General features: G+C 46.7%; 1 protein-coding gene across 1 annotated transcript in view; it reads right to left on the bottom strand.

The window, feature by feature from the left end:
• LOC118770927 (TGF-beta receptor type-1-like) overlaps window positions 1–17,139 on the bottom strand; it is a 48,737-nt gene that overhangs the window by 17,947 nt on the left and 13,651 nt on the right. The window contains exon 2 of the mRNA XM_036518710.1: window positions 1,267–1,515. Coding sequence (XP_036374603.1) covers window positions 1,267–1,515 — 249 coding nt within the window. The remainder of the gene's footprint in view (window positions 1–1,266; window positions 1,516–17,139) is intronic.

Here is a 17,139-nt window from a genome sequence, read left to right as displayed (position 1 = left end):
GCGGCGCCCCCTGTGAGCGAGGCTGCGGTCGTTTGTGACCGACCGCTCCCCCGGGGGGGCAGTGACAGGAGCGTCCTGCTGACGACGCGGTGGCCCTAGCGAGACCCCCGCCGTGGGACGGCACGCTGTCCGGCGCGCACGCCGAGGGAGCTCTGAAGCCAGCGTCACGGGGTGTGAGGAGCCAGGGGAGGTGCCAGGTCACAGGGCGACACTAAGAATGATTCATCCTGGCACTATCTTAGGGAAAAAAAAAACAACAACCCTGGAACGCAGCTCTTGCTTTCTGAAAAACTGCGAGCGCAGTGCCTGTAGGCTGAATGACATAACCGCGATCTCTCCTGGCAGAGTCCTCAGACGCAGACCTCACACACTACGCAAGCTCTGGAACCGGGGCGATGTCGAACGTCACCACCCCAGGATACAACCTGAGGTAACCGCTTCCCGAGTGCTCTGGATGGCAGCGGGGTGCAACAGACAGCTTCGCTCGACTCAACTGCTGCCTTCGACGAGAGCTACCGCTCCTACTGCGACTTAAAAGATAACAAGGGTGAGAGTGAGGAGCGTGAGAGTACGCGCGTGCCTGGGCCTACAAACAAACCCGGGGGGCTCCCACAAGAAACCAGAGAAGTTAACCAGAGTTCAGCTTTCCTCAGCTACACTCAGGGACTTTTAAAGCCCGCGTTATCTCAAGAACAAACGAACCTTTCCGTAAAATAACTGGCAGCAGGAGCTGCTTTATAGATCTGACAGAGGAGAGAGAGGAGCTGTGGAGCCCTGCTCGCTCCAATAAGTGGCAGTGGCAGTGACAGAGGGAGTGGGAGTGGCAGTCACAGTCGGAATTACACTGACAGTGGCAGCGACAGCGACCGTGACTGTGACTGTGGCAGTAGTAGTTACAGTGGGAATGACAGTATCTGTGGCTGGCAGTGGCGGTGGCAGTTACAGTGGGAGCGACAGTGGCAGTTACAGTAGGAGTGGCAGTCACAGTCAGAATGATACCGACAGTGGGAATGACAGCGATTTTGACTGGAGCATTAAGTGACACTGGGAGTGACAGCGACTGTGACTGTGACTGTGGCAGCGACAGTGGCAGTTACAGTGGGACTGACAGCAACCGTGACTCGGGCAGTGGTAGTTACAGTGGGAATGACAGTGGCAGTTACAATGGGAATGACACTATCTGTGGCTGGCAGTGGCAGTGGCAGTTACAGTGGGAGTGACAGTGTCTGTGACTGGCAGTGGCGGTGGCGGGGCTGGGAAAGTCACCTGGGAAGGCGTCCAGGTCGGGGTCCTTGTTGCAGAAGTCGGTGTTGCAGCACATGGGGTAGATGCCGCTGTCCTCCTTGGTGGAGGGCGCGCAGACGAAGGGCCGGTCGGGCGGGTAGAGCCGCGCCTCGTCCAGGCACATGCGGTTCTCCGCCGCGATCTTGTTGCCCGTCTTGCTGATGGACACGAAGCAGAGGCCGTCCGTGCTGCAGGTGGAGTTCGGACACACCTGGCAGTAACACTGTAAGGCTGTGGGAGGAGAGAGAGAGAGAGAGAGACACAGAGAGCGCCGTCACTTCACTCACAGACGCGCACGGCCGCCGCTGCCCCCCCCCACCCATATCCTCCCACCCTCCCAAAACTTATTTTAAAAACCAGCTAACAAAAGGAAGCAGCCACAGCACAGTCAACTGCCGTGTGAAAAAGCCCTCCTGCTGTCCAGCCACACACCTATTTAATGTGCCTTTCAATCGGCACGGGTGGCTTGTTCCCCACTTGCTGTGTTATTTCATTGTAGAAAACCAGCGACAGTTACAATTAGCATTTAATCAATTACCCTTTTAGAATGAAGTTTAAAATGAAGCCAACGGTATGAGGTCTGTCCATGGCAAATACTGTCCTTTGGAAAACAAAGGATCCTTAAACAGCTACCAGTACAACACATGACTAACACCAAATTAATTTTGTGGCCGTTTTGGCAACAGGTGAAGGCTCCTCCTTCACAGCTACTGACAGTTGCCGTGGCGACTCGGTGTCTTTGCGCCGCGGAGCCTCAGGGCTCACGGGAAGGCTGCCGGAACACAGCTGTCTCGCCGCGATTTTGGCAGCCCGCCCCGGGCGCCAATTTGTTTTTGTTATATTTTTTTTTTTTTCCACAGGGATGCCAAACGCGGCACCGGGGGTGTTTTTCCGGGAACCATTTCTCATTTCCTCCGCGAAGACGTGAGCTCAGACGCCGTCGCGGGAGCAGCCAGGAACGCAAAACTACCGCTGCCGGGACGGGACGGGACGGGGAGCCCAGCCAACCCAAACCCCCCCCCTTACCCCCCTACACAACTCCACACACACAGGCTGTGGAGAAATCCTGCCTGTTACTAATGAAAAAAATACACTAACACGACTGAGAGGAAATATTAATCACCAAGTTTGACCTATTCAAGGAACCCTGGAGCGCGGGGACAGTGCAGCACAACGGTAAGAAGCAGGTTTGACTCCCTCTGGGGCACTGCTGCTGTAGCACTGGGCAAGGTACTTAACTCACAACTGCCTCAGTGGTGGAATGAACTCCCTGTCCTGCTACGGACAGCTCCTTCACCCCATTCCTCCAGACGGGGCCTGAAGACACACCTCTTCAGACTCTACCTGGACTGACCCAGCACACAATTGCTGCCCCCCCCCCCCCAAAATCAGTGCTGTCGTAAATTGCTGTGCTTTTTAAATTGTTTCTTGTTGCCGCCTTTACCCTGACGCTCATTGCGTTTGAAGTTGTTGAAGCTTGCTGTTTGAAGGTGTATCGTATTAGTTGCCCTATACCCTGTAGTTGTCCAAATCTGATAGTACTGCGTCCTCAAACAGACCTTGCTCTCAGCTGAGAACTGTCTCATTGTGGAACCGTACACATCCTGTCCCCGTACTGTCGCTATACTTACTGTATGCACTTTTGTACGTCGCTTTGGATAAAAGCGTCTGCTAAATAAATAAATGTAAATGTAAATGTAAATACCCAGCTGTAAACAGATTGCTCTATTAAAAACTGCAACCTGTGAGCCGTTCTGGATAACAGCATCTGCTAAACAACATTAATGTACTGTAACCTATAGCAGCTTCTGCAGAAAAAAGCTCACGTGAAACTTCATTTTTAGCTGAATCTACGCAGCTTAGTTTCTGGAATGGGCGTGTCCCTAGGCTGCAGGATGGGGTTAAACGTTAACCACAGCCGGGAGCTCACAACCTATGAGCCACAGCACTGCTCGTTAACTTTCCTAAACTGGTTCCTAGAAGTACTGCATTTCCATAGTTATTCCTCCGTAGTGTTCTTGTACGCTGTTGGGCGATATCCTTTCTCTGTGGGGGGAGGGGAATGAACCTCAGCTTTCTTCGTCTGAGGAGAGGAGTACAAAAGGCTTTGCAGCGCGCTGGCCAGCTTGCAGCTGATGAGTGTTTAGTCGGGAGGGATTGTCTGGGACCAAGGATGACTGGAGGGACCAGTTCTGACACATGGGACCTTCCCAGTAAGTCTGATACAAGCGCCAGCATTGGGGGGGGCTGAAACATGCAAGGAGAGGCGGTGGAACAGGAGACATGCTTTAACCTACACGGCTCACGCATCGACGCCGTCTGCAATGATTCACACCAGCCGTGACTCAGAGCTCAGAGGAAATATCTACAGACAGTGCGGACCATCTCTTACAGCTAAACACTTCAAAATTAAATTTGGATGTCGGGACGCCGCTCTTCAGAGGAACTCAAAGATTTATATTATTACCCAATGCCCCCTTCCTGGGATTTGAGTTACACGCCAGTCTTGTGGCCCCCAGGGTACAGGTACAGTCAGGGCAGTAGAGGCCACAGACATTCTATTTAGTGAGCTGATAGCTAGCTCTGAGCACTTGACAATTATACTTCTGGCATTGTTGAAGCCAAAACTGTTCTGCGGGGATGGAAATAACTACTAGGGATGTGCATTTTGGTCATATTGACAGCTCAAGTACTCGACAGAGAAAATGAGCAAGTACTCAAGTACTCGTATTCTGGAGGGGGGGGGATTAATCTCACAACGAGTGTAATGACCAGTAAACACAGCGATTGTGTGATGGGTCAGTCCAGGTAGAGTCTGGACTGACCCACGTCAGACCACGTCTGAAGGAATGGGGTGATGGAGCTGTCCGTAGCGCGGACAGGGCGTTCGTTCCACCACTGGGGAGCGATGTAGGTGAAACGCCGTTGCATCCCTGGTATTAATTTCATGTAAACATAACTTCCACTGTTAACACATTGATCAATTTCACATACAGAGCCTTTCGTATAGAGCGTCTATTCTTGAGGTGGCTGTCTTGCGAGAAGTCACGTCATATTGGGGCTCAAGGTAATTCATTAATTCTCTAAATCGTTATCCCTCAACAAAACCTAGAGGCAGCAAATCTTCGGCTAACATTTCCGCTATGAGCTGTGTTGTTCTCTCAACTCTGCTAGCACCGCATGCAAGTCTGACTGTAGTGAAAGGCGTTGTTCGTGTCTGGCTAGCGTCTTCGATTTCGCTCGACATTTTGTGTTTAAATGCGAGGTGATGGCGCATTGTACTAGTAGTAGAGTACAATGAGTACAACAAAACACACTGCACTGTCTTTTGTTCAATTTTGTCAAAGTGTTTCCAACCATCACTGCACATTTTCGAAGCCAGCTTTGTCCTAGAAGAGGCTCCTGCTCCACAGTGTCTGAAATGATCGTCGTCTGATCAGTCTCAGTGGACCGTAAGTTCCCGCCCCCAATGCCACTGTAACCAATCACAAAATTGTAAATGAATTTTTTTTTTTTTTTTAATGAAGATACGGCTCCATTTCTGGAAGGATTTATGTTGTGTTGTGTTGTTTGGTACTGGACTTCGATCGGTGTAAAATTTATTTTATGAAGTTGCAAGATAAAAAAATATATATTATAATATATTTGATACACGTTTATTCACGCACTTATTGTGTTGTCGTGATCGATCGTTGCCGTCACTGGCGAGCACTCAATACTCAAGTACTCGTGCCCATCCCTAATAACTATGTGGACTTCCGCGGGAATTTTGTTACACAAATCATCATTTCAATAGCAAATGGGATTTGAGGTCATTTTCTGGACAACTTGCAACGCCAATGTTGCTGCATTCGAAGTATCAAAAAAGACTTAATTACGCCGAGCACATTCAACAAGTAACCTAGCAGTAAACAACCACATCTGTGGAGTTTATTTAGAAGTCATGAAAGTATTTGCAACTTCCCCGTTTTTCAACTGCCACTTTGATATTGTTATATGAGACCACATTTTTCAATTTAAAAATACATCTTGATAATTATGAATACCTAACGTGAGCACTACATTTTATCATACAAAGGGCTGAAATTTTCAACTGTCTTTTCATTTCACAATCATGCAATGTTCATATGCCTCCACTTCAGTCTTTTTCAGAATTTTCAATTACCATTCTTCAAGGACAAGATTTCTTGTTTCGCCTCAATAATTGACAATAGCCTCATATATATATATATATATACACACACACACACACACACACACACACACTCTCATTTCTAAGATGCTATTCTTTTATTTTACCCAGCATTCTCCAATAGGGACAAACAGTAATTTTCCATCTTTTCCCAGACTGCCAGATAGAAAGAGCACAAACCCACTAAGTTAGCCAACAAAAGATATGCTAAACTGGGACTATGCTTATACTGTAGTTTTGGAGAAACCCGCCTTGACCAGCTACAGCTCAAAACAAACCGTTTAGGCTACTTTCTCTACACACCTCCACATTACTTATTGCAAATGTCTGATTCAGAAGGGTCCATATTCACCTAAACCAATCTTATATGTATGTGTCTTATATGTATTTAATCTCGTTTTCCTCCACTTTGTACATAAAAAAAAAACAGCCAGACACACAGATTAGAACACGTCTGCTGGTGTGCATTTGACTGTGTCACAGTACTGTTCATTTACATGCTTCGTCTCACTTGCTAGCTTATTAGGAAAATCCATTTCTAACACAGATATTAGCATTAGCAGCAGATCCCCGACAGAGGCATATCCAGTTCCCACACCTGTCTCCCTGAATCCCACCTGGTTTGGATTACTGTAGCCAAAACACACGCAATATGTTGGCCATGTCGTCATCTACCACATCGGTCTCCGATTTGGAAGCCCGGCTTGGAAGCCCAGATTACATCTGGTTGGGAATCGGCCCGAGGCTAAACCACAAGGACCGCCACACTGCCGAGCTCTCGTCACAGCACAGAGAGGACCGTTTTCAAACCTACGCTAGACCAGGTGTGTCTGCGCCCCAGTTCTCAATGCCAGAGGTAGGCAGCCCCCCCCCCCCCCCTCTCCTCGCCTGACGCACTCCGCTGAATCACGCTTGGGAATGTATTAACAAGCCAACAGTACAACAGTTCACCCAGGTCCATTTTCATCCACAAGGACAGCGCACACAAGGCCACAGCGGCTATTTAACACACCGGCAGCCTGTGCCGCTCTCCCTCCCAACAACACGTTTCACCGCTGGCACCGCTTTCGGAACGGGGCGCTCAGTCCCGGAGTTTACCCACGACTGCATTCCCTACAACATGGCAAAAAACTATATATATATATGCGTTTCCAGGCAACCCAACCACCTCCGAGGACGACAAGGATCTCCTGATCCCAAGCACGAACCAGCCCCGCAGCAAAGAGACACAGACTCAGCCCATAGCTGTGACAGGTAAGGCAAAAGAGCTTGGCTCCTGGTCCAGGACGCAGGACCTGAGCAACAATGTAAAAGGATACAGTTTTTCTATACTGTATCTTCAATTCTTTGTGTGTGAATTTCTACAACCCCCCACCCCGCAGCACTGGTGAGGCCCGGGGACATGTGCGGCAGCAGCAGACAGAAACAGGAGCTGTCATTTATATGACACTTACAGCGGCGCTGTGGCCTGGGTGTCCTCTGATCAGGCAGACACCGTTCAGGGATGGACAGGCCCCGTGGAGCTCAGCGAGGCGAAATGGGCTCGGCTGAGCTGGGGGGAGGAGTGCAGCGCTCGCCTCCCTCTCCCCGTGACAGCATGCGGGGGGGTCGTCACGTGACCGAGGTCAGCGTCCCTACGGCTTTGCGGCTCGGGCGGAACTGCGGCTCAATACTGAACTGACCTCTACAGTAACTCCGCCCCCTCGCCTCTCTAACTGCTTTTCCACAGAGCCTTGACGCCGTCAATGATATGCCGGCACAGGGGCCGCTGTATGATGGGGCCAGAAACAAACGGCACAAAACACGGAAAATAAAGCAGACAACACAGAGCCCAAAACACAGAGCAGGGAGCACAGAGCACAGAGCCAGGAGCCCAAAACACAGAGCACAGAACATGGAACAGTGGGAACACACAGCCTGGGGTTCTTCACCAACTGGCACAGGGCGGGTTTAGTAATACATCCAACAGAGATGAGAGGCCAGTCATATATATATACTATTCATACTGCACAACCTGGAAGCCTGTCCTTTTCTCTTACCAAGAGCAGGTGCAATTCAGACTGCCATGGCAACACAAACTGAAATTACAGATCACGGTCAGAATTTATTTGCTAATGAACAAAATACAGCACAACATCTTCGGTGACAGACTTCACCGAGTATTTACATTTTCAGGTTAACGATTTAAGCGTGAAAATATCCATGAGATGTTAAAGTTACAGTGACCGGAGAGGTTTGGTTCAAGGAGAAGATTCAAATAGAATTTATCAATGCACTTTCTCCTGGATTACACGTTTGTATAATCTCATCGATCATAGCTCTGACCAAAACAGCAACCCCTACGGTGGGGGGTTTGAGTAATGCGCACTAATACATAGCACACCCAGCCACAGACAGAGTACCAGCGCATAGGCTTTCTCCTTTCCATATCCATTCGTTTCAACTGTGAATGCAAAAGGTAGCTGCAGCTTAGCAACAAGCACCTTCCAGTAAGTTACTGTTACTTGTTTGTTTCCATGAACAGACATGACCCCTGCTGCATGCAGCTATGTCCAGACTTATTTTCAGTCCGTACACAGGTGTAAATTCAGACTGCGGTCATACGTGTGGGCCTCCTCGGCAACAGAGGCCAATGCGTTCACCGAGTGTCTACTAAAGCACTTCAAGTTCAAGCTGGGTGGACTCCCGCTGCATTCTAGCGGGACTGGAACCTGCAATCCTGTTGACTGTTCCGTGCTGTTGTTCTGAATAGCACGTTGACCGGAAGGTGTTGCAGTGGATTATGAAAGAATACAAGGATAATGAATGGAGTGTGCTCCCTACCAACTCTCTCAGTGTCAGCCTCAGACCTCCCACATCTTTTACCAGCATGCACAAAGGGGGGTGGGGAGTGTGTTTGGGGGTGGGGTTATAGTCTGTTGAAGAACTCTAACTGGCCTACTTCCTAAGAGTGAGCTTCCAAAAATATGACATTGACTTTTACATCAAATGAAGCACAATGTACACTGGACTTGCAACTGGCACACAAAAATATACATTCTAAACCAGCTCATTTCTATTGTGAATGGAAAGACAAAAATTTGGAAAGCCAAGTGCATATGTTCAAAAGAATGGTCCTTAACTCTTAAGAGGATACTTTGTTTTGTAGTCATTGAAACAAACAGGAAAAGTGCGAGAAGAGACAAAATGGACCACTTGCTGTTTGAAAACAAATGACTGAAAAATCCAGTTTTGCGTGAATCAGGGGCAATCGGGGGCCCACAGAAAGGAACACCATGGACGTTCCTGTAGAAATGAACAGTACTGATTACATTCCGCACCGACAGGCCATTTTCCCCGGGTTAAAAACACATACCATCACACCCCCAGCACGGCGAATGCTGCTTTTTACACAGCCTCTTGTGCTACTCAACTGCTTTCCCCCGTGATCCAAATTGGTTGTGATTACTGCAATGTCATTGGCAATTTCTACCCCGCCAGGAAAATAATCCATCGGTGGCCACTGACCTGCCCCGAACCCATCAGTGTGATCCTCGGAATGGAAATGCAGTGTTATAATCATAGCTATTAGCAATGAATTATGGCAGAAACAATTCTGCTTAGTGGGCATGTTATATTCCCTGAGGAAAGAGGTGGGTGTTTACTGACCAGCCGAGGAGAGCAGGTGTGAAATGGCTCATTACATTACATTATATAATAACATTGCCATTTATTAGCATCTAGCTCTTAACCAGAGCAAATTACATCAATTACAGGTTTTCACAATGTTATCCATTTATACAGCTAAATATTTACTGAATCAATTGTGGGTTAACTACATTGCCCAAGGGTACAGCAGCAGTGACCCGCTGGGGAATCAAACCGGCAACCTTTCAGTTACAAGTCCTGCTCCTTAACCACTATGCTACCCTGCTGCCCCAAACTCAGGCTCAGACAACTGTGGCCCCAAACCGGATCCATTGTAACACAGCTTCAGCATACTGAGAGGTCTGCTAAAGCCTCAGAGATGTCTCAGGGAGAGAGAACAGAGTCAAATATCAGCACCACAGGGGTGTCACTGGCAAAGGAAGCACTGAGTCAAACACCAGAATCTCAGAAGTCTAACCAGCAGAGAGTCAAACACCAACATTAGAGGAGTCTCACTGCCATAGAGAACAGATTCAGACCCCAATACCAGAGGAGTCAAACAGTCCAGTGTTTCCCCACACATACACTTTACTTGGGCGGGCCGCCCAGGTATATTAACAGCCACCAAAGTATATTTGGCGACCCATTTTAGCGTTTTTTATTTTTATTTTTTTATCTGTCATCCATGCCATCCGCGATTGTCCATTAGTTAATCAATCTCCCCTCACTCTACCCCTCCCATACCTGTTCGTTCTGCTAACATGAGGAGGGTTTACTGACAATCGTACATGTTCTACAGAGAAACACAGAGAGAAACGTTCTCTGGTTTTACGTTAGAAGACGCGGACACGGTGGATATTGTACAAGCACGGACCAGGTAAAGCAACTCCTTTTCTCCTTATTGTGTAATTGTTCTCTGACTTTGGTAGTAGCTTCGACTTCTCTGGAAGAAAGCGGCAACTATGCTGCGTTGGTATCAAGACTCTACAGTGTATTCAGCACACGTAACTTGACCATTGCGCAACATGCAGCAAAGGTAGCCTGGCTAAATATAAGAAAGATTATAATTTGTTTTCTCTTCCGCCTATGGCAGGTAGAAAGACACAGACTAACTTTAGCTAAGGATAGACTACTAATTTTTCGTGCATTTATTCTGCAGATATGAGTATTCAAAAATATTTTAAGATAATACGGCATAAGGAAGACAGACGCACAGCACCACCGGTAACTTGGCCAACGTTAGCATTTAGCGTATCTGTGAAATATATTATGTGTAATTAATAGAAATATTCAATAAATCAAAATATTGTGTTAAAGGTCACACGTATTTGTTGTCTGTCACATGCAGTAGACCATTTTTGTGCCGGCAGGTAATGCCGGCACTTTCCGCCGGCTACCACCACAAGTATATTTCAGACCTGTGGGAAACGCTGCAGTCAGACAGCTGAGGAAACCCCAGAAACTCAACAACACAATGTACAGCAAAAAGGATCGGTGGACTTAAACTAGTAACGCCATTCAAAACATCAATAGCAACTGATCAGCATTCACCAAGAGTTCAAATGACCAGAATTTCTGCTGACGTACCACTACAAATCAGTCGCCAGTTTTATTCTGTTAATACCCCTTAATCTGAGACCTTGCCTCGAAATCTCCACGACCAATCTGCAATAGCAAATCCACCCACACACGCACACGCACACACACGCACTACAGAAACAGACACAGACAGGGTAACAAGCTACATTACACAAAGCCTCTCTCTCCGCAAAACCTTCTAATTCCTCTGCAAATATCATTTTCAAAAGAAGCCTCTTCTCCAAATGTTCCCATGGTGCACCTCAGCAGAAGCTGAAGGAGCTGGGGCCTGAGCACTAATTTAATGAGTCAAGTCAAACAGAAGAGGACGGCTGCCAGTGATTATGCAGGCCTGTATGTGGGACAGAACGCTGGAAATCCTGGTGTAATTCTGCTGTAAAAAACAGGATTACAGGCTACAAGCCATGCATTCAGCGTTCATAAAATATTCCCGCTATCTGCCCTGAAGCAAGGGGTGCCTCTATCTTTCAACAGAAGAAACATTAAGAAGGGCCTCGCTCATGTACATAAGCTCGCCTGATACATACTAGGGGAGATTATGTAAGCCTAATAAATAACAATGACAGCGGTTTTGACTGAGCAGGGGGGTTGTGGGAAGTGGACTCCCACAGACATCGCTTGTGGGACCTCTGCCGTTCCTCATTTCAAAACGACACTGATAAAGACATTCGACGCAAAACCTGTTCAATTTGCCGGTCACACTACCCTCAAAGGTACAGGGAGAAGTCAGGACGCTACTCAAGTTATCCAACAGAATTAAACAGAACCCACATCTAGGCTGTCACCTCGCAAATGAAAATTAACACCACCTTATGTAAAGCTCTGCATGTGGGCAATAACAATGTGAAGTAGGATTATTCTATAGGAGGAATTAAATTAGAATAAGTGCAGTATGAAAATGACTTTGGTGTAATGGTTGACCCAAGTCTATCTGTACCTACACATTGTGCTGAAATGACAGAAGCAGAAATGGCACGACTAAAGGAGGTTATATACTGTCATACAATGTCTTTCTCAGAGCACATTTTGAATACTGTATCCAGCTCTATCCACTACATTATGATGACCACGGATACACAATCAACCGTGTGGGTTCAAGTACAGCACAGGGACAACATGGGCCGATTGACAACAAAGTCTCATAATAGCAGCAAACCAACTCCCCGTCCCTCAGAGATCAAACCAGTGCTCACATCAAAGCAACCCGAGAAATCTACACGGTTTGATCAGTACAGTGTGCCAGTCCAGGCAGAGAGGATCACTACCGCACAGAGAAATGCATCTCGGTTCCCGTGAACCTGCAAGGCAATGTGAGATTCAGATTTCCTGTATGTGATGATTAGGGTTGAGTACCGAAACCTGGTGCCGTTCCTATACAACCAGTATCTACCGGATCGAATCGCAACGCAGATTTCGGTCCCTCATTTCGGTGCCTGAACGGCGCTAGGGCTGGGCGTTATAGCCGTCACGATACATCAAATAGCCATTTATAGCGCAATAACAGCTATCCCCGGTATGTGGCGTTAGGCTTCTTCCCGTATTTTTTCCCCTTTAGTCGTACCTGATGTGGGAGCACAGTTTTCACCAGTTTTCCGAGGCCATGTGAAATGCTTCCGGGGAAAGAAAACGCCACTCGTATCTATTCAATGTTGATATCACAGCAATAGCACTATGCTGCGTCCATGTCGTAGATAGAAACACATGGCTACAAAGATGAAGAGTGAAAACAATGCTAACATTTGTTAAATGTTTTGTATTTATTTATTTATATTAATATATAAGTATGCTTTAAACTGTTAACACGTAATATATTGTTCAATTTCAAGTTCAAATTTGCCTTAGCAATAAAAAAAGCTGTTCTTTAATGTCGTTGACCATTGTTTTGTGCCCTTTTTTAAGTATTGGTTCAGGCACCAGTACCGTTTTAAAAGTATCGCTTTAGCACCGGTGTTGGAAAAAACCCAAACGATACCCAACCCTAGTGATGATGCAAAAGCACTGTTTGAGACTGCAGGGACTGCTACACAATGCGTGTTGAAGTCCTTTGCTCTAAACAAAGCTGCGAGACAAGCCCTGGCCGTGAGGCAAGGTCAGTGTCACCGGCCATTGTGCAGAGCCAGGACACTGTATCTACCGTAGCTATTGTCATTGTATCTGGACACGAGGGAGACAGAACGAGGGAATGAGCCCATTCGCCTGCAACAGGTGGCTTGCAGACGTCACCGTGCGCCCACGGCAGACTCAAACCCACGTGCCCCGTCCCCTTCATCAGCCGCCGCTCTGAGGGTGACAGGCGTCACTCCATTTGTCACTGGCTCCATCGAGCACACCTTGGGACCGCTCAGACATGTCCCCAACAGCTGCCAGCTCTGCCTTGCACCGTCTTACGTCAGGCGTCAATTCTGAATCATTGTTATGAATTTCCTAATAATGTTTGTCCCTGATACTGCCCTTCCTGTGACGTAGCCGTTTTCCTGCTTTGTCCAATTTTCCTTTTGTGGCAGCAACTTGACATTTGGAGGGGGGTGCTTCGCTTGTTGTTTATTACAGCCAATGTACACTGCAAAGGACTTTTGTAAGAGGTTTATAGAGCTGTGCTCCCATAGACAACTAAGAGTACATCTGGTGTGCTAATTGAGGCTCACCTGAATTGGGAGACTAACACTGCACTGATACAGCTACTGTGTGAGTACTGTCATTGGAAGGCTACACTGATTTTTGATTGGCTGACTAAAGTCTGAGAGAAGGGGAAATGGCCTAATTGGCCAGTAAACAACTGAAGATTGATTCCATTCAAAATTGTCGTCCTCCATTTTAAATCGTATGCCATTGTTTACCCACAACTCTGAATTAATCTCTGAAGGAGTCTTAGCAGAATGAGATGGATTTCAGCGAGTTAAGTTTTTTACATTTTTCAAAGGAATGAAGTGGAACAGAGAAGCTATTTCAAGCCAAGTTCTGTCAGCAGAACATGAGGAAATTCATGGAAATGAGTTCATTTTGCACCTACATGACAAAGTATTTCTTCACTCAGAAACTTCTACATAAATGGAATCAGAATTAACAGCAGAAGTAAGGGTCTTGGAGGGTCTAGACAGCCTTGGCTCCAGACAAAACGATGAGCGTAGCTGGCCTCCACAGTCTGTTCTCGCCAGTAAACTCATGCGCTCACATTCTCACGCCATTCTCTCATGCCGCTTCCTGACCTGACAATGCAAGCTGCATCTCAGTTACCAAAACAACATTCATGGTCTGTCTCTGCGACTGTGTGATTCACCTTGTGCATTTCGCAACAGCACCACAATGGATAAAAAAAAAAAAAAAAAAAAAAAAAAACTTAAAACCGATGTCTACCTTTTACTGTCAGGACCCAGTAAACTGAGACGGCATTCTGGGAAGAAGCCGTCTAACAAAGCGCCCGATGCCAGCCGTGAGGACTGGCGCACTGCGGTGGGGCATTCCCACGAACTGACGGACGAGCTCGTCAGGCTACCCCTCCGCGGCCGTAGCTGCGATGAGGAGCTCCAAATAAAAAGACGCAAGAATTTAAATCAATAGCCGGTCACAGAGAAAACTAGAGTCGGTGGTTCAGGTTCCAGGAATCGATGACAACTGAGTTTGGACCTTGGGAGCCCCTGCTTGGGGACCTCTAATGCAGTAATTGAATGAACCTGTGCTGGCCAGCCACAGGCTGTTGGACAGTGGTACAGTAATGGGGGGGGCATTGTACTGGCGCAGCACAAAGTCCCAGAGTTACCAACAGAATCTGCACAAGCCAGCCCCTGTACCTTGCTACAGTCTTGCAGGGGAAATCCATAAAATTGCCCATTACGGGTGGCATATTATTAATAGTCAGTGCAACCAGGAACCATGCCAGTGCAAAAAGACACTGTGCAAAAAAAGCCTACAAGATGCTAAGCATGCGCTGGCTGGCCAAGCAGAATAGTGTGGAAAAAGCCCAGCTTTCAGCTACAGAAAATCAACATGATGGAACTGTCTCCAAGGACAATGCGCACATCTATCCGCTGAGAAGAATTGCACTTGTGTTCCTACGTGATAAGACAGAGAAAAACGCAACTCCTACAAGAAACTTATCAAGCAAAATTCATTTCAGACGTACTTTTTAAATGATCACCAGGCTTAATTAATGTTGTTATTCAAATTCTGAATGCCTTTTTAACTTACGCGCTGTTGAAATGCATCGAGTGTATTATCATGTGTGAGTGAGCTTAAAATGCTTCTCACAAACAGACTGCTTGATTCATACAATGGGGTATTTAAAGTGTCAGAATGACTCTTATGATTCTTTTATCAATATTTCTCATAAGCGGAGCGCACTGCCGAAATTTATGCACCCAACAAAAACAGTAAACAGCCCCGAACCGCACAGTGAAAAGCAGCGCGCACTTTTAACGACAAGCTGTCCGAGTAGAAAAGAGGAAATGTTCTCCCGCCCGTCTCCGCCGCGAACGCCGCCAACGTGACTCAAAGGTTCTCTGCCGCGCGCGGGAGGCGCACAAACAAACTCCCAAACTCCCAGAGGAGGCACGCCGCAGAAACCCAGGCCGCTGACGACGAGCAGGAGGCGCATTTCTGAACGCCGAGCATGTTAATTAAAGCAGCCTCCGGCCCCACCGTTAGCCTCCCGCTGTGGCAGTCCTGTCACAACAGTAATGGCCTGTGAAAGGGCCCTGCCACGGCTATGAAGGACACATACGTGTTCATATAATACCCTGAAAACGTAAGAGAAAGGTACACCTAATATGCTCCTCTCAGGGTTATTTCTGACAACTTTCAACAGGGAAAGAAAAAACATTCCTCAAAGGAAAAGCTTTACTTACATTTTTTCAGTTACGTGGGCTGCTTATGAACTTTGAGTTTATGAACTCAAGTGTACTTCATCTTTGAGATATATATACTTGACCTTTTGTGTATGTATAAAATCTTTACTTTCCCTCTCTTCCAAGGACATTTAGTGACATGAGGAGATATGACAGCACTACGGGCAGGAATGTTATTTTTAACTTGAAAGCATACACTGCTGTCACAAGCATTTGTATACCAGACAGGCCTGTAAAATATTAAAAGCAATATGTTTTGCTTCTTTTTAGGATTCCCTACACAAATAGCCACAATGACCCTGAGGTCAGACTCATTACAAACATTAAAGCCGGTTCCATCGAAGTCCTTCATTTGAACATACATAATTTGAATACAATCTCAGAGGGCCACACAAAAACTCCCAAACTTGGACTTTTCCCCCCTACTTTTTCCTCCTTATTACAATCATCATCTTTGTTCTCTTCTGCATTTTATTTGTCCTATCACATTATAGTGTCAATAAATGGGATTTCCTACAGAAATAACCACATTAACCCTGAGGTCAGACTTGTAACAAACACTGACATCTGTGTCATTCAGGTTCCTCATTTGAACATACAGAATAATCCCAGAAGGCCTCAGAAAAAAAAAAACAAAAAAAAATAAATAAATAAACTGAAACTTGAACTTTTTCCAGTTTCTTCCTTGTTATCATCATTACCTTTTTCTTCTTACTTCTTCATTTTTATTTGCTTTGTCAGATTACATCAGTCGCTCCAGGCCCTGAATAACACTTCTCACTATTGGTTTCTACTTAGCCAATACCCACATCCGTTCATTGTAGCCAATGAGTGCCGGCCACTGAGTTGGTTGGCGTCAGCAGCCATGTGGGATTATGGGAATTCACATTTCAACACCGCTGACCATGTTTGAAAGTTATGGGACGCCTGTCCTGTTAATTTCGATTGACAGAATAAGCTGCCTGGGGTCTCGACCTCTTGGTGTACTGCACTTGCACTTGAGAAGGAGGGAGAAGCTGTACAGAGTCTGCGAAGATCTGTTCTCTCTGCATCGTGCTGGTGTTCAGTCGTGCGGCTGTGCCCATGTGACCTGGAGCTCTTAATCACCGACACGCATGTCAATGGAGAGAACCTGCCAAGTGAGCAGTATAACAGTCACACCTTCAGAGAGCGCGCTAGCCAACCTGCTAATTACATGTATGAATATACCTAATCCCTGTCGTGACTTTCAGACTCACCGTTTACAGACTGAAAACCCTGCGAACATACTGCCACTGTTCTCCCGTTACACTATCTTAGCAGCAAAAGACATCACATCCTAAAAACATCTCAAGTAATGGTTGTCTTCCTCCTAGTGTACTTCTCGTTCCTTGTATTGACAGAGCTCACTGAAATACATCACCGTTCAAGCAGCTACTGCTGCCATTTTCCTGACTCTTCAAAGGTACCACTTCAGGATTTAAAGTGCTTTTCTTCAGACAGTGAGTGGAACACACACAGGACGAAGGTGCATGAAAGAATGTATGAAGTTCTGGGTAGGCTTGCTTTAGAATAGCACTTGCCCAATTTGTCTGAGGTCACGTCACCAAAATGCAA

This window comes from Megalops cyprinoides, chromosome 24, assembly GCF_013368585.1.
Source record: "Megalops cyprinoides isolate fMegCyp1 chromosome 24, fMegCyp1.pri, whole genome shotgun sequence".
NCBI lineage: Eukaryota > Metazoa > Chordata > Actinopteri > Elopiformes > Megalopidae > Megalops > Megalops cyprinoides.
The sequence above is the reverse complement of the archived record's forward strand: the minus strand, read 5'-3'. Positions and strand labels throughout refer to the sequence as shown.